Here is a 24,807-nt window from a genome sequence, read left to right as displayed (position 1 = left end):
TTTCAATTCTCTTTATCTTCAGATTGAACAACCACAATATCCATGTGCTTACAAATTTATTTCAAACTAGTACTAAATATTTGTGAATATTAATTAAAATATTTTTTTTTGAATATCTTAAAAATATTAAAAATGACTATTGATTATTTTTAAAAACTTTGAGATCATATTGGGTTTTTTATTTTTTAGGAGTCAAATTAGTGTAGAAGTAAGTTTTGAAAGTATAAAATAAGTCTTTAATCTTATTTTTTAAGTGAACTATTGATTATCTATTCTAATGGAAATTATTTTCATTTTTTCTTTTACTTCTAAATTTTAATGAAATTATGTTGCAATAGATGGTTGTCTCCATATATTTTGGGTTTTTCTAATGTTGTGTTTTGGAATCATCTCTATTCTAATTAAATTTTGTATAAAAGATTGATGAACTAGTAAAATTGAGAGGATAATCATAGGGGGGCATTTTAACATTAGAAATTCTTTCCTATTTTATGAGGTTCTTAATTTTGGAAGTATGAATAAATGTACTAACAATGTAAAGATGTATATACATTCAGTACATTATCTACTATTCATTTGGATTACTTTTTACTTTTTATGAAAAGTTAATGATAATTGAAAATGAATGTTGGATGCAATATAAAGAACTCTTACACTAACTGTCAGTATATAGATCCTTTTCTCTTTCACTTATATAGCAAATTTTTGGGACTCACCTCCTTCATTTGTTTTTGGACGCGCACATGGATACTCATTGTGTAGGCTACATTTGGGTCCTTCTTATAGTCGTATATATGTTGTTTGAATTAAAAAGAGAAAAAATAATAATAAAATTATAAAATATAATTTAAATTAATTATTAGATACAACTTATTTTATTAAAACAAACATAAAAAAAAACAAAGTCATTACCTCAATACTATGATGGAAATTTTATTTGGGAAGAATTATTTAATCAATATAACATTACCTCACATATAAATTAATAACATAATATCACTACTTAACAACATAGTTTAACGGCATAACAATCACATTTATGAATTACATGATATTATGATTTTGGATTAACAATATAACATTTATATTACAAGTTATAGTTAACCTAATATTAAAAAATTTATGTTGATATATATAGGTTTAGGAAGGAATAATGGATACAAGTATCAACGGATTTGGGTACCTCATTTCTAGACTCAGACTCGTCCATTACTACATCTCAAAATTTCGATTTCCAATTACTTGTGGGTCCAAAAATAAGAGCCAGACCCAACCCATTATAGATATTGTCCAAAAGTATCTGCATGTTGCATGTCTAAATAATCATTGTTATTCATATATGTAATCTCTATTTCACTTTAACAATCATGGTGGTAATTCTTAACTTTTTGAAGAACGTCTACCATATAGCTCATCATTGTGGGAAGTTTTCCTATAAGAAATTGGTTCCTATTTTACATTGTTTTAAATTTTGGAAGTATGAACAAATGCCATAGGTTCATAATTTGAGTGAATTTTGGCCTAAAGTTCTTAAGTTTTGGAAAATGTGAATAAGTATAAAATAAATATTCCAAGGGAGAGCATTGACATAGGGGTTTAATGAAAAGCATCAAAATCAGATGGGAGATAGGGCCATTATAATCTTCAAATGTTAATTATCAACATCTGAATAACCACAGGCAATGTTCACAAATGAACAAACATCAACAGCCCCATGCTGGTCATCTCAATTTTATTCAATCCTTATATATAGTAAAACATATACTTCTTTTGAGGCACTTATCTACTTATGTATCATGTATAGCACATTATATATATAATATATATCAAAGTCCAAAGTATATAAACATTGTATACATAAAAAAAAACCATCATTCTGTGTATATATGATAAAATGAATATGACAATATGTGATGTAAACTTTACAATCATTCCATTCCACAAACCATCTAACTAGCAAACAAAAACCAACTTCACTGATTGAATTAATACATTGTATCTCCAAAATAGTGTTCTTATAACAAACCAGTGCTTCCAAATGGGTTATTATGCTGTGGGTGAGAAACTGAATTCACAGGAAATGCCCCATATCCTGCATCTCCAAAAGGGTTTGCTGGGTTCATCATCATATGTGGTTGTTGTAGCTGATAAGGTTGGTAAGGACCGAATGAATTTACTTGCTGTTGTTGCGCCATTGCTGCCATTTGGACATTCGATGGAGGAGGGATGTTGCTTGATGAAGCAAAAGGATCTTGCACTCCAAATGGATATGGGGTTGGTGCTCCGTAAACCGGTTGCTGTGCAGATCGATATGCTCCTTCGTCGTATAAGCTGTTAAGGGTGAGAGAATCCAATCCACCAGCCTGATATTGAATGAGAGGAAAATGATTAACAGAACTGCTGAAGCTATAGAGAGATAAATGATAATTTCAACATTTGTTAAACAATCTGAGGTATTGGTAGCCAAAAAAGTAAAACATGTCACACAAAGAAGAAAGTCCTGCAAATTACTAGTGAAGACAACCATATGAGATAAATGAAACACATTCCATAAAAATCATATGGTACATTAATCTGGTGTGAAAATTACTAGTACAAAGTAACTCCCTAGTGCGGTTGGTTCAAACCTTGGGACAACCACACCACAAAGGCCATTATGGTCGGAGAGCCCTAAGTTGGAATTCTCTCATACTAAAATTCCATAGTGATCCACTCACATGCAGCCCAAGCCCACATGGGCTAGTTATGCACTAGTCCTTTGACTATTTCCAAGCTAAAATGACAAAATGTTGCTCATTTGCAAATGAAAGACACAGTGAAAGCCTTCGATACCCAATTGATACAAACTTTAGGAGAAGCACAACACAAAAACTAGCCATTGTCGTGGGAGCATAGTTATTAAAAGTGGACTGGACCAGCTGGTACAATCAGAAAATCTGTCTGGTTGGTCAATTGGACCGGACATGCATATAAACCAGTGAATAACAGCTTACCCCGGTCAGAACCAGACTAAACCAGTTGTTTCGAACCGAACCGGTCCCCAGGAACCATGTCGGCCATGCTGAAGTAGTGTTGACCTAGCCTATGTGATGTGTCGACCAAATTAAAATGCCAAAATAATTAGCAAATCGATATCTGCGAGACTTGGACCCAAGGTTCCTCATAGTGCCTACCAACACTAACCACTAAGCTATGTGTAGTTGTGTTTTGAAGCTCAAATTGGCATATTTACTATATATATTTTTATTATTTTCCCATCTCTTTTATTTACTATATAAAGAAATATATATGTGACTAACCGGTATGCGGTTTAACAAGTGACCCACTGGTTGAACCAGTAACTTAGTGTCTTGGTCGATTCAGTTTTAATAGAACTCTTGGGAGAGCTCAAGTCCATATAAACCTCACATTAGAAATATGGATTTTGATGTGGGACTCCAGTCCACCTTCAAGTTAGATCCTAAAAGTGGTCTAAATGATGTCAGCTTTTAATGCAACATGGTTTACAAATGCTTCTCAATTACATAACTTTGATTCAACACTGATGTTAATTCATACTAGAAAAGGGTCATGTGAAGGACCTACCCATTGTCTCTCATTGACTGAAGAAATATTGGTACTTGGAGTGGTAACCAGTGCAAGCTCCCATCCGGATGGATCAAAATCTTTTGCTTGAGCAGCACTTGATGCTGTGCCTATAAATGTGCAAAACAGTCACATTTCCTAGTTAAGCAAAACCATCGACCAACCCAAGCTAAGAAGCACAATTTCAGAAGAAACTGAAAACAAAAAGCTCACCAGTTTCGGTGGGGACAATGGCTAAGGCAAGAGCGTTTCTTTCTTCTATTGATGAAGCATCAAAAGTAATTTCATTCAACCCCTACATCAAGGAAGGGAGTAAAGAAAATTGTAGAAAAACATAACCTGAAATGACTGAACCTTGAACCGAAGTCTTACCAGTAAGTCTCCGGTTTCAAAATTGTTGTGAGAAGGTGGTGGAGGAGGAGCAGCAGGAGGAGGCTCAGACTTAGAGACAATAACATCATCAACAGTCACTGATGGCTCCTGTTCTTCAACAGATGATTTAGTGTCTTCAATTGTGAGAACATCTTCTTCGGGTCTATAAGTCAACTGCAACTGTTGATAAAGAAGATGATTAGTTGACTAGAACTCTAATCCGAATGCAACCTTGGGCATAGATAAAGTGATGGACTGATGGTAGGCGTAGGTGCTTAGTAGAGGCAAAGGTTCAAGTCATGACAATGACTCGGATTAAGGAACTTAAATCTACCAGCAATAATTAAAAAATAAATAAATAAATTGGTGTCTAGCTAATATCAATTAGAACTAAAACAAACAAAAACTATCGCAAAGGAATTTTAACAAATATGCTGTTCATAAAAATAATAATGAGGTACTAACCAATGGCTCAGTTGGAACAGTAACTACTCGTGGTGCCTCCCTTATGTAGTCCTCCATGGTTGTAAGAAAAGATTGTGGAGGCTAAACACATCATAAATACAAAAAATGGGAACAAATTAAAAATGAAATTGTGAGAAATTGTAACATCAATTTGGTATGCAATAAAAAAGACACCTCTCGTAAGACGGGAAACTGAAAATTCCTAGCAAGTTCCAACCCTTTGCAGCTTTCATAGAAATCAGAGAGATTTGCTGCCTGCAACATATTACGTAGAATCAACACAAGCATTGTGAATATAAATTGAAAAAGCCTTCTCATTTACAGCATTAAACTACTAGTTGCAAAATGTTTCATGAAATACTAATGTATATTGTCACCTGCTGACCCGCACGTTTATATACATCAAGGGCTTTAATAGCTTCATGTCTGGACATCTCAAAAAACTATAAATAAATCAAGAAATAATCACTTTCCAATATAAAGCACAGATTTTATTTAAACTTCATATTCATAGCCTGCATAACCACATGCCAACTTACCTTATCAACAAGATTGATAATGCCGTCATTAATAGCACAATAGATCTTAAAGCTTTCTTTTAATACCTAAAATGAGCGTAAGAATCAGATCATTGAAAAAAGTAAGCAAGTACAATCCATCTTATAAAATCATGCTTGAGAACTGCATAGCTCCAATACAAAGTAAATGTTACAGAAAGAGGATTATATAAAACCTCACTTCTTAGGAGGGTGATCAGTGACTTGGACAGTACAAATTTTCATTTACCATACATACAAGTTGTCACCATAACTGATGTCCCTTTCCTAAAACAGTGCAATAGAAGATGATGATTGAAAGTCAGTTCTAACATCACCAAGCACCCAACACGGATGATATTACCTCCCACCACCTTTCAAGGAATCGGTAAATAGTCATAGGTATCAGAAGATCTTCCACTTAGGGGAGGGCTTTCCCTAACCACCACCCTCAATCCAAAATTACAGCAGCAATTCGGTAAATGAAAGTTTACGTGAATAGGGTATTGGGGGCTCACTGGGGCTAGGGAAAAAGTACTTAAAGCAGTTGCATATTCAGTAGCCATTATTATTATCATTATTTGATAAAAGAAATTTATAACGGTAGAGAAAGAAGTACAAAGATTGGGGAGGATGAGGAGTCCTCCTAAACCATAAAACGAACATGAAAAAAAAAATTGAGTTCACAAAACTTCCCAGGCCCTCAACATCTCTGATAGCGAAACCCCATAAAAGACCATGAACTTTGCATCAAATAGATACCAATTACCTAATACTCTCCTAAATCAAATGGTTTGCCAAAGAAACCTACCTAAATATGACAGTTTTGATCTAATGATTATTGTAATCCACACAAATAGAAATAGATGGTAAAGTGTTTCATAACTTATAAGATCAAGTGATCAACCAATAATGTTTCAATAAACTGCAGAACCCTTTATCATAAGCACCCCCAGTCTTATGCCATAAGGCCACCATAAGAAATCTACTGCAAATGTCACATCGAATGTTTTGACATACAAAAAACAAAATTTTCTCCAGCCTATCTGTAAGTTCTAAATGGATGGCTTGACACAAAAATAGTTTATAGATAAAAACACACACTAAATACATACCAGAGCCAGGGCATATTGTATCACATGGTTGCTAAAAGCTGCACCTTCCGGCTGAAAAGTTGTAGGGTACAATCAGTTAATACTATTTCAATAAGTGATACCCCAGAAAAGAATAGCTATAAGATTCAAAAAACTAATTAAACTAAATTGATATGTAGCATTTAAGCTAAACTGGTAAAAAAAATAAGATAAAGGAAACAGATATTTCACAAATTACCCGGCAACCAACAAGGCGATAAAGCAGCTTCTGCAAAGCAGGTAACTGCTCCAATAGCTCCTCGCTATCCAAATCCCTGGTCCTGCTGCGTCCCTGCTTGTAAAACAAAAAAATATGAAAACTTCTCCCAAAAAGGAAAAGTTTGCAAGACAAAAACGCATGTTTCAACCAGAAGAAAAAAACAAACTTCATCAATAGCAAGTAAAAAAATCCACACCAACCATTTAAAAGTTTATTGGATTACTATGCCAGGCAGCAATCAAGAAGTTTTCATATAAAAAAAGCTCTTAAAAAGGGATAATAGATACAGTTAAAGATTTTAGATATAAAGCAGGGAAAGGAGTTTCCCTATTCATTTTTCATGCAAAAACTGTCACAAATGAAACTCTGAACTTGATTTATTATCACTTACCAGTTATCACAAAAGATTATAATAAATGTTCAATGAAATTACCTTTTCCTGCCCTGGGGCAGACTTCGGTAGACGCTCAGCTTCAATATCATACTTCAGAATCCGGAAACATTCAAGTCTTTCTTCCAAAAAGAATGCATAAGTACGTACCCAGGCAGAGCAATCCCAAGCTGCAGGTAAATGACATCATACAATCAAACAAGTTATACAACTAAATTAAGTATTGAACAACAACGAAATCATTCTAAGATCACTTTCCAAAAAAAACTACAATAGTCAACAGGAAAATTAAAAATAGGTTTGATTAATCTGTGGTCACTATATTATTTGCAGAATTTCAATCAAGTTTCTATATTTTAAAAGTTTGAAATACTCTATTAGTGCCAAACTATGGTCATAATATTTTCTAATTGGGTCCCAGAATCCAGCCTATCAAACCTGATTGAGAATTACAAAATAGTAGAAACCTGCAGAATAATATTAAATTAAAAAAACATACAAGGTCAAAGATCTAACCAATTGGACTAGAATCATCCTTGAAATTAGAAAGTTGGAGAATGCGTCCCCTCTGTGAAAAATTAAGAAGTTCTTCTCTAAAAGTAGGATCGCTTTCCCTCAGCAACCTATGGATGACTATCAGTGTTTTCAGTGCCACCTGTGAACAAGATAAAGGAAAGTGAAATACAAATATATCAAACCTTTATAAAATTATCAGCTACATAATTAGAGTCGAGTCAGCAACTAATGAAATATTACAGAGAACAAATAAATTCAAATGCATAAGAATATTGCAGAGGACCAGGAGTAAACTCTGTATAAATTCCATATCACTAAAATTGAGGAATGGTGAAGTAATATTAAATACTCAGTTAAGATATCAAAAACTCCTTCAGCAACAACTACAAATATGCCAATAGTAAAGAGGGCCAGGAAAGCAGAGTTTTTTTCTTCTTATTTAGTAGGGGCATAGATGCGACACTAGTTAGACTTACTCTGGAATAGAGGCAGAATGGATTATGATATTGATAATTCGGGATTTGCATATATTATATTTTTTAGGGATTATATCTTATCATTTTAGGAACTTTGTCTTCTTTAGTTTTAGGGATTCTCACCCTTCAACTACAGATTAATATTCTAAGCCACCTTAGACAATCTTTCCATCTTACCTCAATTATAGTTAACTTCAAAAAAATACTCATCATTATTCTCTTTGAAAGTGTTAACATATATCAACCCAATATTTGATAGCTTCACCAAGCTTACCCCCAAGAAGTAATGAGACAAACAATTAGCTTCTGCGCTGCACAATAGCTTGGCATACTCAAAATTATTGGTGACAAACAACATTGTTTCAAATGAGGCTTGGCATATATTCTGTACAAGAATGTCAGAATTTGAAGCAGAGATGCTTATCTCTTGAGCTTTTTTAGGACAAGATTGCCTTCGTAATTATTTTTCGTACAAATAAAATTGTTGTTAGAAAGAACATGTCCCTAAATCCTACTAGACCTTAAGAAAATTGGAGAGGCTTGCTGTTAGGATTCAATTGCAAGGTATGTGATTTGAGTCTCACATTGGAAGTATGAGATACCAATGTGGGGTTTAAATAGCTTTGGGCTATACAACCACAATGGCTAGCTTCCGTGGTATGGTTTTCCGGTTCTCCCAAAGTTCATATCAATTAATATCAGAGCTTTCCACCATGCTGAAAATGAGTGGGACAGGTGGTGATGTCGGTGTTGCAATATTCGCCAAGGATTAGCCAGGGTATGGCACTCGAGTATGGCACTTGGTAGTCAGGGCTGCTGATCATGATGGGATATTAGGATTGAATAGAAAGGTATGGCACTTGAGTCCCACATCAAAGTGTTGGATTTGGTGTTGGGTTTATATTGCTTTGGGCTCTCCAACCACACCGGCTAGCTTTTGTGGCATGGTTCTCACAAGTTTTGCATCATTTACAAGTTTTTTTTTACATTTTGCCAACTTGACTTTTGTGGCAGTTTTTTCATCTTAGGAAGTTATCTTATCATCTAATTTATACAGTTCTAACTCATTTTATATAGAAAATTGTATTTTACTAATGGAGAAAGGAAAAGTATACCTGCAGCTTCGAAAAAGACGAGATATAATCCAAAATAAAAAAATCCTAAATGCATATATTTCTTTGTTTACGATCTCTAGCTGCCTTATTCCCTAACATGTGTGATGTTATGTGCTAGTTCGGAAAACGGGAATCATTTCTTATTGCATTTTCAGCTGTAAATTCTCATTAACATTAGAGGTTTTGGCTTCCATAAAGATCCTAAAAGTCTAAAACTCTTCTGCAGCATGCAAGTCATTAAATAGTCAAACAAAATTATAATTCTGAGTTCCAATTATAGTATATCAGGAATGGATCTCTAATGTCATTTTTTCTCACACCAACATAACTACACAAAAAAGTTATAAATGAAATTCTGCAGATCTTTCCCGCACCTACTAATAAAATCCCTTCATGTCTATCTCTCTTTCGCATGATCACATGAGAGAAAAAATGACATAAGACGATCCATTCCGCTAAGTTATCACAACAACAATTGGATCCAACAACATACTGTCCAATTTCGCGTCTTGGCCAATCGACGAGCAAGAGAATGAATGCAGTAAGCAACATCAGCTCTGGGTTGTACAGCACCAACAGCAAAATGAATTTCTACATTGAAAACAACAAAAATGATGCATTTATATATCATTCTATCATTTTCCTCATTAAGAACAAAAAAATGGACAAAATTGAATCTACAAAATAATCACATAACACTTACTTCTAAGGTGTCTCTCTTTTGGAGGACACTCAACATGATTAGTAGCTTTCACTATAGCAACATCCAAATCCTAAAATATGAATCACCCATTAATCACATGAAATAATTCGAAATAAAAATTCAAAAAAAAATAAAAATAAAAAGGAAAATGTAATGTTGTACCGCGTAATCGCTATTGACATGAGCAAGACCAACTTTGGTAGTGTCTTTGAGAGCACCATAAGCTTTTCTCCAAGATTGAAGAGTACCCATTTTTTTTGTTCTATCTTCTACTATACAAAAAGTTTGGTATTGAAACCTTGGTGATTTTCACTTTCTCGCTCTATGTTCTGTGAATGAATGAGATTATTACAGAAGAGAGAGAATGAAGAAAGTTGACTAAAGAGAATTGGTTAGTTGTTCATAGTGGTTGACTTTCTTTAATTTTTCTTTTCTTTTTTCGGTTGAAGAAAGTAGTAATTTTCTAGAATTGTTGGGGTTTGGAGGCTGCTCCGGACGACAAGGATTGAATATTATCTCAAAACATGTCCAAAACAATGACATAAAATAAAAACAGAAGAAATAATGGATATTTAATTTTATTTAACTATATATTTTTATTGATATGAACATAATTGGAGGTAAGATTTTGGTACAATATATTATTGTCCTGTTTCCCCTATTACCTCGTCATCATTGTTTATTTAATTTATAATCATTTCATTCTTGTTTTTAATTTGTAATCATAATGTGGTGACTATATCTTGGAGTTAATGTTTGTTTTGTATAATTATAGAAAAATGGTATATCATTTTATAAATCTTTCCCCAAAATAAATAAAATTTGATGTTATAAAAGTGTTATTTTATTTATTAATTATTGTTTTATAAGGAATATATGTCATCTTAAGAATTTGAAGGAGGTTAGCTTACTAACTTTTAATGAGATGAAACATATAGAAAAAATAAGATTAAATTACACTTAGACATCCGGAGTTTTAATGAAATTATACAAACTATCCCTTACTTTTTTCCACCTACATAAACATCCCCTAATTTTTATACTTTCATTACACGGACCACCCCTGGAAAAAAAGTAAGTGTAATCTTTTAAACAAAAAATGTGATAAATGCAATTAAGTTAAACAAAACATGATATATTGTAGAGACAAGTCCAAATAATATATGAGTCAATATTTCTTTATTATTTTTGGTTCGTTACACTATATTATAAGAGCGGTTTAAACAATATTTTTTTATAATTGTTGATGCATTTTGTAACAAAAAATAATAAAGATATATTGATTTGTATATTATTTAGATTTGTCTACACAATATATCATGTTTTGTTTAACTTAATTACATTTATCATATTTTTTGTTTAAAATATTACACTTATTTCTTATGTAGGTTGATCACTGTAATGAAAATATAGAAACTATGAGAGGGTTGTGTAGACATAGAAAAGTGATGAGTGGTTTGTGTAATTTCACTAAAACTTAGGGGGTGTCAATGTAATTTACTCGAAAAAATAAAAAAGCTTAATCCCAAATACCTATGTTTTTTCATTTTTTGTTCTTTTCTTACTAGATGAAACGTGGTAATAAATGAATAATAATAAATTCACAATTAAAAAACTCATCCATCATTATTGATTCTATAAATAGTTTAAAATTTATATGTTGACAATTTTACATTGTCAGTACACCATTCATCGTTGATTTGTATTATTTTGTTTGAGACATAATGATGATTAATAAATTAACAGTAGCTAATTTACTGATAGTGTAAAAAATATTTACATTGTCAGTATATATATATTAAATTCTTTTGTAGTTCTGATTCTTATTAAATTTGATAATTCATTATGCTCAATTCTCTAGCTATTGTTTTCTGCCATTTGCATAGGTGATTCGTGCACTATCTTTACTCTTTAGTGATATTAGTTCCCTTAGTTATTCGTAATTTGTTGGAATTATTGGGTGGATGGAAAATCTATTCATTAGGTCAAAATAATCACTTTGCATACAGCTTTTCTAACGAATAGGCTGGTGCCCATAAATATTACCATCTTAATTATTAAGTATTAAATTTTGATATTCCATTAGAATTGAAGGATATCTACTATCTAATATTAAATTGTTTAAAATTAAAAAATATGTAATTTTAAATGGTTTGGATTTGTAAATTGTTAGGTTTAATTTTATGTAATTTTTATTTTTTTCATTTTTTCAATTTTATAGTGGTCTAGCTGCAAACTTGCACTGCTCATATTTAAGGTGAGCAGAACATAATATTTCATGTTTTCTTTATAAATGGACATACTCATATTCACTCTAGTTGAGGCGGACATTGCATGAAAATGGATAAAGTTGTCCAAATTGCAAATGATAATAAAACCGATGGGTTGGATTAAGAATGAATATTATTGGATGATAACTTCCAAATTTCTTCAATTAATACAATTCTGTTAATTTGTTTCCATTAATTGATTTTTTATACTGATGCTTTGCACGATATGTTTGGACTGAATAGTTTATTATATTGGTATGATTATCAAATCCCGATTGATTATCTATTAACTAGCAGTGTTAATTAAATAATTGATGGATCCAATTCACCTAATTTTTTAATCATAAAAAAGGTTAATTAACTGCTGAGGCAATCATATTTAAGCTAGATACTAATTTTATAGGTCAAGACTATATTATAACAAAGAAAAATGTATGCATTAATGATGTATAAATTTTATACATTGTCATTGCATTATTCATCATTGATATTTAATTATTGTTGACTTTTTAAATAAAGTAACCTAAATAAATGATAGATGATAAAGTGTATGTGTATAAATTTTTATACTATCAATGTATAAATTTGACACTCATATTATAAACTAAGTTTCACAAGCTATTGCAAATGGCTTCAAACATTTTTGTGACATTGTCATTGTCTAACTTTATAAAAAAAACTTGGTATGATTGCATATTGTTTACCATATACTAATGATCAGAAAAAGAAATGCTAGATCACCCACAATCAATTTCTTACTCCTCCAAGGAAATATACACAAATGAGGATTTTCTTGCTGAACTAATCTACCTTCCCATTAATAATAAGAGCAGCAAAATTGATAATGCCATGAAAATATTACCATGATAATGCCATAACAAGAAGTTCAGATGTTACATTAAAAACAATAAGATACATGAGTAAAAATCTATACAATGTTAATATAATCAATATGGTTAGGACAAGCTAAAAATTGGGCTTTTGGAATATTTGACAATGCTATAGTCAAAATATACAAATGGAGATACATTTATTTGTCCGATAACATGTGTCGCAACTCACAACTCTATGTTATGATTGGTAGTTGATTTAAATATCTGATAATTAATAATAAGATATTATTGAGGAAATGTATGACATTGGGTAGTGTTATACATTAGAGGACAATAAATGTTGTATCTATATGGTAGTGTTCCTCTGAACTTTGAATAGTTACCACCATACAATCTTCAAAAAACAGAACTGGGCTATGGTCACATGATCAGGTCATCAAGAAAAGGACTATTGAATGGTAACTTTATGGCTCCACAGGCCACAAGGAGTGATATAGCCCAAATTGGTAGCATCCATTGAATCATAAACATCAGAATTCCTTTACCTGCAGTAATTTCAATGAATTCAAAAAAGTGTTCCAGTTGCACGAGCTTCCTACTTAGTGAGATTTGGGGAAGATAGATATATATTACTCACTCTTGCAAATGGAGAAACTGTTTCTAAGATTTGAATTTGTGACCTCATAATCACTTAGCAACAACCTAACCGTTGTGTCAAGTTCGTCCTCCAATTCTCAATGAATTAAAAAGAGAGAATTATTAAGAACGGTTTCATTTTAGAATAAATTACACTCATACCCTGAGTTTTAGTGAAATTATATAAATCATCTCTTTTAATTTTGTCATTACACAAATCACCCATAATTTTGGACATATATTACACTAACTAACCTTGTACGAGATATAAGTATAATTTAAAAAAAAAAACGTGTGGTGAATATAATTAAATTAAACAAAATATTGACGGTGCAAACAACTACAAAAATAGTATAACAGTCAATTTGTCTTCATTATATGTTTTGGTTCATTACAACAAAAATGACTGTTATATTGTTTGAATTTGTCTATACAATATACAATATTTTGTTTAACTTAGTTATATTTACTTCACACTTTTTATTTAAAAGATTACACTTATATTTCATATCGGGGTAGTCTGTGTAATTTTTATACAAAATTAGGTGTGTTTTGTGTTTTAACAAAAAAAAAAGTGATTTGTTAATTTGACTAAAACTTGTGGTGTGAGTGTTCAATAAATAGAAGATTGCGCCCAACACATTGAAATTCAAAGATCAACAGCATAATAAAAAAGCATGGGATTATTTTAATAAATCTTCAATTATCAAACAAGTTATACTTTGAGAATGAGGGAAGAGTGAAAAGAAAAGAATTTGACTTTGTTGGATTTGATAAAAGCAACCTCAAAAGAGGAGTAATGGGGGCATGTGTATGCATGCAGCCTAGAAAAAGTTTATGAGCCTTTAAGGTTAAGCAAACATTGTGTATCCTTAAAAATGGTGGCATTATTTTCTCAAGAGTCTAGAACATAGAAAGAAGATTATCAGAAAACTTGGCAGCTGAATTGCTGAATAAAATGTCACATTTTTTTAGTATTTATACTCAAGAGTCTAGAACATTCATCCTAACTAATTGAATCCAGAATACATGAACTTTATAAACTGGAATATTACTTTCTAACCTATGTTAGCATGGTACAGCATATTCTAACTCTTAAAAATTCCCTAAGAAACTCAGAGTAGGATCTAAGAGCATATAGATCAAACATATGTTTGTATTAATATGTAAAATACTTGTCTTTATAGGCCCAAGATGTTGCCATTAATGGCTTCATATCCTATTTGTGACATTCTGAAGGCATGACCCACATTTTAGCTTAGTGGATAACAACATGCAGACCCACAAACTTGCCTTCAGCTAATTTTTACACTAATTAGTATGCTAGACTAACCTACTACCATAAATCATAGAACTTGGTTTTCTACCAGTATACCTTGATGCATATCTTCACTTAAACACTCCAAATACCTTCATATTTCAAAAATTATTCAAATGCAATCTTCAAGGAATTGGATAAATACCCAAGTAGAAATAAGGTCTATTGTAGGAAGAATGAGGATGAGAGGAGGGAACTACCCCAAGTTAGTAACAGAACTATTCAGTGATTTTTATTAAAGCACTACATTTCTAGCTGGCTCTAGTTTTTCTCAGTACTCTAGCTGACTCAGTCAATTCTTAACTATCCATCTGATTTACAACTTCAAATTGAAACCTCCCTATATAAATCCCAAGTTGTGTACGCTCAAACAGCCTTATTGCCTTATCGGCAACTCTTGTAATAATAATGTAAAAAGTGACAAATCACGTGACTATATTAAGTGAGGCAGAAAATTTTGAAGGAAAACAGATAGGTGTTATTACCAGAAGAGCGAACTTTCTTCTCGCTATTGTTAGCAAGCCACTCTCCGGTTATCCTGAGATTCTTCTCCAACGCGCCTTCAACTGCTTGGCCTAAGAACCAGTCAACCACAGACTTCTTGTTGTCCACCACATCTCTGCTCATTATCACACCAATACACAAAATCTCTATAATATATGCAAAACAACAACAATTGTTCTATGCAGAAAATAAAAACAGTGAATGAAAAAGCAAAGCATGCCTAGGTTCAGTGTCTCTAAAGCTTCCAGCACCAACAGCGCGTTCAATTTGGATAACAATGGGATTTGGCGGTCGTTGTCTAAGCTTGTTCTTGGAAAATGAAGGAGTTTTAATGTTTTTTGTGGTGTTAAGTGAAGGTTGAGGTTGAGGAACATTGGTTTGTTGAGAAGGAGGGTCAGGTTTTTGATGAAGGCTTGCATGAGCAACAAAGGTTTTGTTTGTGGAAATGTTAGATAAGCAAAACATGGTGTGTTATTGTATTTGTCTGCAAGTTTCTATTGTTTATAGAAAGGTTGGATATGCAAAACAGGACATGGCTATTCTATGTTGTGTTCTGCTTTAGTGGTTGCTCTTTCAAGTGAGGCTCAAAATATCTACAGCATTTGTCATCTTTTGTCTTTGGAATTTGGATGCATGTGTGTAAGTGAAACTTAATTTAAAGAAAATTTTATCCTAGCCACCAAAATCCTCACCCTTTTGAGTTAATTGACAGCTTTGATTTTTTACTAATTTTTTGTTTACAATATTATAAGGTTTGTTCAAATCTCATCATACTATAAGTAACCATCAAACCAAGCACCCCCACACTATTTTCTCTTTATTTAATAAGCAACAAATAATTAACATGTTGTGGACATAATCCAACTATTTTTTATTAAATTATTAAGATAATTTTATAACCACAAAGTGTAACTTTCAGAAATTCTTGTAGACTCTAGGAACAAGACATTTCTCTTATTCTAATATTCTAGATCATTTATTCACATACACATTATTTTTGGACCATTCTTGACTCCAATAATTAAAAAAACTCTCTTACTAACCATGCATGATTAACTAAAACTCTGCTTGTAATAAAATAATAATAATATAAACATCTTTATGCAGTATAAAATTGAAGTAGAAGATACAATATAAGAAAACTGTTTCAAGATTTGTATCATTGGACTAATCAAATTTGCAGAGTCCTAAGCAAATGAAGTGCCCTTTCCCACTGTGGTCTGTTTGCTAGAACTATTCTTTTTAAGGCAGGGACAATTCCAGCAGCCACAAGTGCTGAATGGTTCTCACTGTCCATACTCAGATTATAAAGTATTGCTAAGCTTGCTTCAACACCCTTTTCACTCCCTTCTTGAATCAGCTTCACCAATGGATATATTGCACCCTCAGAAATAATAGCTCCTGTAGAATCCACCACTCCTTCAGATATTATTCTGTTAAGTTCTACAGCAGCATCTTCCTGTGCTTCTAGAGAGAATGAAGTTTTGATCTGTTCTATAAGTCTTGGTATTGTCTCGTGAATTGTAACTTCAACGTCAATTGGATTATATTTCGTGTTGTGACCAGAGACGGAACTTAGCTTAACTAGGCAAGCAGCTACCCAATCTTTGTTGTGGAGGGGAATACTTGACCTGAGAATTCCAAGAAGCAAATCAATGAAATAGGATGAATCTATTTTGAGGCTAAACTGCTCAGAATCGAGTAGTCTTGTCATTAACCGGGATGCTGCAGATATTGCAAGACCGGCTTCTTGAAATTCGACTATATATGCTTCAGAGAACTGATCTTCTACATCAGATTCCATGTCAGCTGCATACGCATAATAAAATCAGTTAAAAGGAGAGTGAATTTAATCTCTTTATTGGTGCATTCATGACCCTCACAAACCACATAATGAAGCAGACACAATGATGTTAGATCATTTCGATCTACTTATTACACAGTCAAAAGCAAAGAAAAAGATCCAAATGTGGCAAACGGATGAAGATAATATGTACTAATAACAGATCATGCATTACAGAGCAGAAATCTGTTACCTGAAATTTTCAAAACTTTTTGCTGAAAAACAGAATTGAGACCAGATTCAATATCCACAGATATAATAGGGGCCAGAGTTGGGTCAATCAGTGCCACATACTCGAGCACAGATGCAGCTTTTTCTTGTACCCTCGGTGAAGAGGACTTCAGAATCTGAAGAAGGTGTTCAATGAAAACAGAATCCAACATAATGTTGTTCCTGAAAGATTTACCAAGTCAATGTTAACTACAAGTGTGAAGAGCACTTAATGTTCCTCAATCAAATAATATGAAGAGCAATCTTGGAATTCTCTATAATTTAAACTTCAACAAACCCTGGACCCTTTTACTTTTAGGCACTCTAGTTTGGGACCCTTAAGTTAACCTGGTATTTGATTTTGATGTAGCTTGTTCAGTGCCACTTAACCCTGTTGAATCATCACCATTTTTGGCTCCATCCAATGTTTTCTCAGATCCCTTAACTGGTCCATCATAAAACTGAAAGGAATCAATGTACTTGATAGTTAATCAGAAAAAAATATTCTCAAATTTTGTTGCAAGATATGCCATTACGACACAAACCTTCAATTGCATCTCTTTACTGGGGTCTAATATCCGAGCAAGTATGTTCAAAGACTGCAGAAGCACATCATACCATCATCAAAACCTTGCGAAATTTTCAGCCATAACTAAATAGCTCAAAAGAAATACCTGTTCCACAATAGTTCCATCTGGCTCTGAGCATTTCAAAATACTAACTAAAGGACCTAAAACACCTTCACCTTCAATTGCATGGCAAACTACATTGCTGCATAATGAAAACCAAGCATGGTTATAACAAATATGACTACATAAAAAGTCTTGAAATATTTAAGCAATTCATCTAACAATAACAACCAAATCTTTTCCCAATTGAAGCAGCGCCTTTCTTATTTTCCAAAACATAATCCTGATGATGCAACATTAAGTTTTTCCTCTGTTTTCTTCTTTTCTGCTTAATTTGTTCCTATACTGTATATCACGAACTACACACTTATGATACGATCTACCTTTCACCTCCTATGTGATAGCTTCTCATACATTGAAATTCAACATTGAACTCCACTTTCAATCAAAGAATGTTTCTTTTTCACAACAAAAGTCATATCATGATTTTTTTGGTTTAAATTGAAAGACAGACTAAGTTTATAAGAAAGAAAACACTGAAATATTCTCTAATTTTGAATAGCCACAAACTGGTCCACATTTTAGAGAAGTACTGGCAGTCTCCCCAAAGTCAAGAGTAGAAATTAAATGCTGCACTTATAAAACTATAACGTAATTTTTGAAGATTCTAGGGTTACCTAGGAGACAGCTTTTCCAAAGCTTGTATTACGGCCCACTGTACCGCATTATCATCACAATTCAAAAGCCGCACTAAATGCTTAACTGCTCCAGCCTCCTTGAATGCAATACGCATATGTTCATTGATAGATGCACCAGCAATTGACTCAGCAGCCCTTACTATCGCAGACTTATCTTGTAGTTCTAGTATCAGTACCAAACGAGCAACACCATCCACCCAAGGTAAAAGTGTAATCCGCAGATCATTTGAGCATTCAGAATTAGGTATTGTCTTTTCTTCCATTTCTATAGCCCCAATACGGGCAAGGAATTGCTGCTGTGTCCGTCCAATAATTGCATTGGCTTTTGCTTCCTCTATGTTAGCATTCTTGTCATTTATATTTAATCCAAGAAGTAACTCTGATGCACCAAATCTGGAAGGTTTTCTGGAAGTTCTTTCAATTTCTGAACCATCTGGTAATGTGGGCCACAAATGTAAACTTGGAGTGAATGACTTATAGGCTGCAGCACCAACTAGTGGCACAGGAACCAGACCTTCCTCAATAACAAGAATTCTATAATACTCATCCTTAACAAGTTCCAATAATGCATTCTTTGCCTCCTTTTTAATGACTTTAGATCCTTCCGAATTAGATGTTAAGAACTTTGCCTGAAGTAGAATTAAAGAAAATCATATTTTGGAATGTTGTAAGCATCAAGAAGAAGGACCTTCGGCTAATTCTATGGAAATTGAAATGTCAGAAAATATCGAAACAGCATCCTTATTGTTATTCTTTCTTTTTTCCATTCAACTTCTACCAAAAAGCATTGGTACTTTTGTTGAAATTTCAGGATTATATTGAAAAAACAAGAGGGGAAGTGAACAATATAAAGCAAATTCAACCAATGAGATGCTGAATATGTGATACAAATTACTCATCTAGAACCTGTTTTCATACTAAATTCCACAGTTAGATTGATCAAAAAGTAACTGCTAAATGAACCAAGAATACTTTCCCAATTACATAATAATAAAATCATATTTTTCAGGACTCTCCCACAAGCTGATGCTTGCAAAGCCTTTTCCTACTAGGTGGGGTTCAGCCACATGGATCAAATGACACCATTGTGTTCTAATGTAAATAAATCATGTCTTCAGAATAGCCATTTAAATCCAAGTCTTTTGGACGGTTTCACCTACAGGTTTTCTTCTAAATTTTCTAATTATTGGGCTATCTTCTACCTAATCTACTCTTATTAGTGGGGCATCAAGAAGAGTTACTACCATCCACAATAGGTACATAGAAAATAATAGGCTTCTATGGCAGATAACTTTTATAATTAAAAAAGGACAGTCCAAGTGTCCAACGCACGAAGCTCCCACCTGGTGAAGTTTGAGAAGGATAGTATATGCAACCTAATCCCTAGAAGCAGAAAAATTGTTTAGAAGATTTAGAGCATGTGACCTTCATGTCACAAGGAAACAACCTTATCGTTGTGCTAAGAGTCGTCCTCTTAGTTAACTTTTTGTCCTCTTATCGTTGTGCTAATAGGTACATAGAAAATAATAGGCTTCTATGGCAGATAACTTTTATAATTAAAAAAGGACAGTCCAAGTGTCCAACGCACGAAGCTCCCACCTGGTGAGGTTTGAGAAGGATAGTATATGCAACCTAATCCCTAGAAGCAGAAAAATTGTTTAGAAGATTTAGAGCATGTGACCTTCATGTCACAAGGAAACAACCTTATCGTTGTGCTAAGAGTCGTCCTCTTAGTTAACTTTTTGTCTCCGGCAATTTGATTGTCAATCTGTCATGTTCCTAAGGCACAATAGAGGATCCAAGGTAACATGTAATGAGAATCCTACCACTTAGTCAAAGAGGCTTTGACAACAAGACAAGAACTAATCATTCTAAATGCTTATTTTTTTAGGTGCAAAGCCAGAAACAGTTGTTTATCTCTAGCAGAATTATCTCAATAGGAATTACATACAGCTCATAGGTAAGTTCAGCATGTAAAATCATTAAATATTTGTTTAATACAAAATTAACCATATTCAAATCCAATTACTAAACTCAAAGGAAGTCTCACCAATTTTGGAATAACACCTGCTTCAACCATGATATTATGGTTAACACGGCTCAATGCTAAATTTGCCAAGATGCCCCCTGCAGCTTCCTTCACTTTTATATCCTCATCATCGAGATACTTAATAGTTAGCAATAGAATATCACTATTTGCAATTTTAGTGCAAAGCTTCTCATCAAAAGATAAATTCCACAGTGTACTCAAACTCTGCTCCTTTACCTGCATAAAAAGGTCCGAGATATTCTACATTGCCTAAGCCAAAATAAATATGTGCAAATGAATCCGAGTTGCAGTATAACAATTCCTATACCTCGGAAGCCAAGGAAGGTTGCCTCAGCAATCTATTTATCTCTTCTATTGCTCCACTATCGGCTACATGATTCCTATATATATTGACTGAAGACAGTGATCGCAGAAGGCCAGCAGCGGCCTCACAAGCGGAATTAGACTCTGATCTAAGGAGGTTCACAATCAGATTAATACAACCAGGAAACTGCATTAAAGTGTCAATACACTTCTTTCCACCAAGTGAATATTTCCATAGAGTATCTACAGCTTGTTCTCTATCCAGGGGATCATGATCTAGGCCTAACATTCGAACAAATAAGGCTACATAACCATCACCGAGGCCAGAAGATGTACTGTTCACAGTATCAATGCCCTGAAAACAAATAAAAGCATTCAATATCACATGAAGTGTTGTCTAACTCAAATAACCATGGCCAAGGTTGAAAGAATAATATTAATACCAGATAGAGATGCATGATGCACAAATAAATATTAAATACACATCCCGTGTTCTACCTCATTACATCACAAGAAATGATAGTCTAAAATAATTGTTGTCACAGCCCCACTAGATAGTCTAAAACCAGCCAAAATCTAAGACTAGCTCGGCGATCCCACAGCCTCTGTCAAGTGTTTTTATTTTTTCTCACAAAATATCCATTTTACATAGGTTAAAAACAATCAACATCTCTATAGTATCTGCCACAACCGTGCTGAAAACATAAATTCTTGAATCACAAACTTAACTAATTCACACTAATAACTCTATACAACCATATTTGCAGGTAAGCTTCATATGAAGCGGTGTACAAAACAACAAATGGGGAGTTTACTTCTTGGTTTACATTCTGTTCAGCTCTGGTGTAATGAATCCCCAAAGAGTATATATAGGTTTTGTTTATGAGAGACAAAGGTTCAGTTTTTATAGAATATGGCTTTTCCAAGAAAGAAATAAAGTGTGTTCTTTATTTCAGAGTTCAATCATTTCTATTACATATATTTTTTCTGCTGCGATTTAATTACAAAATACAAGCCTTTCTGGTTACAGAAGTTGGGGCGTTACATTTGTGGTCTTCAAACCAAGATGAACTCAAACAGCCAACAAACTCAACTATAATCTGACAGTGAACTTTCCAATTTGTTTGCATAGTTTAAGGTAAGAAAAATAAACAAACATGCACCCATGACCTCCTTCTACCACAAACCCACTACATTATTTACAATAACAACCAAGCCTTTATCCCACTAGATGGGATCGGCTACATGGATCGAAGCGCCACAATGCTCTATCATAGATCATGCTCTAAGTTTTTCTTTATCATTTTCCCTGTGATTTTTCTTAGTCTCCCTCTTTCTCTAGGAATTAAACTAGTCTTCATTTGATTTACTCTCCTTTCAGAGGCTTCCACTAGTCTCCTCCACACATGCACAAACTACATAAGGCGCAATTCTACCATCTTTTCTATGATAGGAGTTACTATAACTTTCTCTACTAAATTATTTACAATCTAAGAAATAAATAATCAACTGCATTTAGTGGCCATAGCTAACAATAATAACAACCAATCCAATTACACATAACACAAACAAAATCATTGGATTTGAAGCAACGGTCATATTAGTCAGTAACACACAGACTACTAGAAATTAACATATTAGTCCCTGAAAGTACAATATGCCATTTGAATGAAATAATGAACAGAAGTTGACATGACATGATGGAGTAATATAACATATATTTAACATTTTGAAGGACTAATATGAAATTTTCCTAGTCTTTTTTGGTATAACCAAGGGTATCTCACACCGTGTAAGTCACAGGAACTAATCCCTTTCGGGATGTGGCGTGGCTATCTCTTCCAAGTGTCGCTCTCAAGAATCGAACATTTCATCTTTTAGTTTACACACCACTAGACCAATGTGTTATTGGTAAATCTCCTAAAGTCGGAGAGTTATATCACCGTTGCTTCAGGGACTAATAAATAAGTATATATATCAAGAGGGAGAATAAAGAATAATGTTACATACAGGAGGTGGTGAAGACTCTTGTTGTTGTTGTTGTTGAGAAGTAGCATCAATGGCGCCATCACGACCGTTACTATTGACCCTGGCAACCACAACAAGTTTGGAATTTGATTTGGAAAAAAGGGTCACTCTACTTTTGGGGTTTCTTTGAAGAAATTCTGGTGGAGCATGTGTTGTGAAGAAATGTGAAAGGTTAAGGTTTGAGGTAGATGGTGTTAGAGGAATAGTTGAAGCCAACATGTTTTGGAGAAACAAGGATGGGTTTTTCTGGATTTGTGTGGCATCATTTATCACTCATCACCTTTTTATTTTGTTTTTTTCCCATTCCGATAAATAATATCCTCCTTTAAGAAAATATATATTTAATATTAGTATTACAAAAATATGTACCTAAAATTGCTTGCTTCTTTCTCTTTGTTTCATACCACTTCTTTAATTATTTTTTATTTTATGCAATAATAATTTAGTTTTTCGTGGTAGTCAAATTTAAGTGTATAATTTTATTCTTAATTTGGTTAGGTAGAGAATAAGGAAAAAAAAGTTGAGATGATAAATCTTTAAGAGAAAATGGATTTTTTTTTCTCTCATTTAATTGACAAAGGAGAACGAATTGAGAGAATAAAAATATGTAGGACAATGGGACTTATACAAAATTCTTTATCACCAAATATGGAGAGAAAGTTATAGTAGAAAAAAATTGATATAATAAATGATAAATATGACTTCGAAACCTCACAAAATCTCATTTATTAATATTTTTCGTTCTCTTTGTTTTAAGGGTGTTTTTGACTTTTTCAAGTATATTATTTTCTCATGTCATACTTTATATTCAAGTACATATGGCAAAACAAGTTAAGCCCGCTGCAGGCCCGTGAGCAGTGCATATAGAATTTGTATTTTTTCCTTTTTCACCTGACCTGTTTGTCCGACATGTCCACACGCATTTCTATCGGGCGATGTTGACAGCCCGCATGTTTGATGTAATAAAAAAATTCAAATAAATTATGATGTAATGTGATTTAATGTCTTAAAAAGTTGTAATGTAGTATGATTTGTTCAACTTCATATAAAAATCAAAGTTTTTTAAAAAAAATTCTTCAACCACTTTATTTAAAAAAATTCTATTTTATTGTATTATTTTTATATTTCTTACCATGTTCGCGGGAAGCGCGAATACCTATTAGCACGTTTTAAAACGGGTAGGGCATACCATTTTGTCTATGTATACTATTTATAAAGAGAAAACTCAAAATAACCACTCATCATGGTGTAATTTGTGATTCTTCCTGTTTTGCCCTCACTATTTTCTAATTTTTACAAAAAACTATATATAACCTAATGTTCATCTCCAACCAACCAATGTACGTTTCATATTAATTGATTAACTATTTCTCATTTCTTACATTATAACTATCAGTTTTTTAATGTAGAATATGAATGTTAAAAATTGAACATTACACCTATCGAATAAATTCAACTATAGATGACAAATATCTAACACAAAATATTATATTGTCATTTATGACATACAAACTACACATTATAAATGATACGAAAACGGGTTGGCAGGCACGACAATGCATGTCAACACGCTAGTTTAGATAATGTGAGCATGGTTGTATCCACTTAGAATATTTCGGTCATTTGTTGGCACGGACGAAGTAGGTCGAACGACCTGTATTGCCATCTCTATATTCAAGCAAACAAGAGAGTTAGAGAAAAATAATTATTTTTCTTCTTTTTCTTTTTCATTTCACTTCTACCAAAAAAATATAAAAAATTAGTATTTTTTCTTCCTCTTTATCTCTGTCACATTAATTTATATTCTCACTTTCTTCTCTTATCTGAATAAAGCATATATATATATATATATATATATATGTGTGTGTGTGGGGTTGTTAAGTGCTAGTATAATGGATTCACTTCAATACTAAAAAGGAGGGAAATTAAAAAATATGTATGAGTTTCACACAAAAAGTTTTTCTCTCTAGTTT

General features: G+C 33.0%; 3 protein-coding genes and 1 long non-coding RNA gene across 6 annotated transcripts; all 4 read right to left on the bottom strand.

Annotated features, from left to right (window-relative positions):
- Positions 1,861-9,953, bottom strand: LOC109361257 (putative clathrin assembly protein At2g01600). Its single transcript, XM_019606654.1, has 15 exons — positions 9,675-9,953; positions 9,513-9,582; positions 9,303-9,400; positions 7,219-7,357; positions 6,745-6,872; positions 6,291-6,383; positions 6,074-6,124; positions 4,962-5,027; positions 4,800-4,865; positions 4,597-4,677; positions 4,423-4,503; positions 3,958-4,137; positions 3,799-3,880; positions 3,586-3,695; positions 1,861-2,363 (listed from the first exon to the last, which is right to left on the bottom strand). Exons 1-15 carry the CDS (start codon positions 9,762-9,764, stop codon positions 2,016-2,018), a joined length of 1,683 nt encoding a protein of 560 aa, XP_019462199.1. The 5' UTR covers positions 9,765-9,953; the 3' UTR covers positions 1,861-2,015.
- Positions 12,748-15,630, bottom strand: LOC109360685 (probable NAD(P)H dehydrogenase subunit CRR3, chloroplastic). Of its 2 annotated transcripts, none has more exons than XM_019605739.1 (3): positions 15,294-15,630; positions 15,055-15,191; positions 12,748-13,160 (listed from the first exon to the last, which is right to left on the bottom strand). In XM_019605739.1, the coding sequence occupies exons 1-3, from the start codon at positions 15,536-15,538 to the stop codon at positions 13,036-13,038; spliced, it is 507 nt and encodes a 168-aa protein (XP_019461284.1). In that variant the 5' UTR covers positions 15,539-15,630; the 3' UTR covers positions 12,748-13,035. The 2 variants fall into 2 exon arrangements, with proteins under 2 accessions (XP_019461284.1, XP_019461285.1); XM_019605740.1 differs by having other exon boundaries at positions 15,055-15,188; positions 15,294-15,624.
- On the bottom strand, positions 14,056-14,663 carry LOC109360686. Its single transcript, XR_002109208.1, has 2 exons — positions 14,627-14,663; positions 14,056-14,508 (listed from the first exon to the last, which is right to left on the bottom strand). It is a non-coding gene; the product is annotated as an uncharacterized LOC109360686 (long non-coding RNA).
- Positions 16,002-23,112, bottom strand: LOC109360684. 2 transcript variants are annotated; one of them, XM_019605738.1, is made up of 10 exons: positions 22,817-23,112; positions 20,811-21,161; positions 20,504-20,719; positions 18,433-19,082; positions 17,801-17,897; positions 17,672-17,725; positions 17,474-17,587; positions 17,110-17,305; positions 16,169-16,882; positions 16,002-16,135 (listed from the first exon to the last, which is right to left on the bottom strand). In XM_019605738.1, the coding sequence occupies exons 1-9, from the start codon at positions 23,051-23,053 to the stop codon at positions 16,245-16,247; spliced, it is 2,553 nt and encodes an 850-aa protein (XP_019461283.1). In that variant the 5' UTR covers positions 23,054-23,112; the 3' UTR covers positions 16,002-16,135; positions 16,169-16,244. The 2 variants fall into 2 exon arrangements, with proteins under 2 accessions (XP_019461283.1, XP_019461282.1); XM_019605737.1 differs by having other exon boundaries at positions 17,110-17,309; positions 17,475-17,587.

This window comes from Lupinus angustifolius, chromosome LG11 (assembly GCF_001865875.1).
Source record: "Lupinus angustifolius cultivar Tanjil chromosome LG11, LupAngTanjil_v1.0, whole genome shotgun sequence".
In the NCBI taxonomy this organism is placed as follows: domain Eukaryota; kingdom Viridiplantae; phylum Streptophyta; class Magnoliopsida; order Fabales; family Fabaceae; genus Lupinus; species Lupinus angustifolius.
This window is presented reverse-complemented; position numbering and strand designations above follow the sequence as displayed.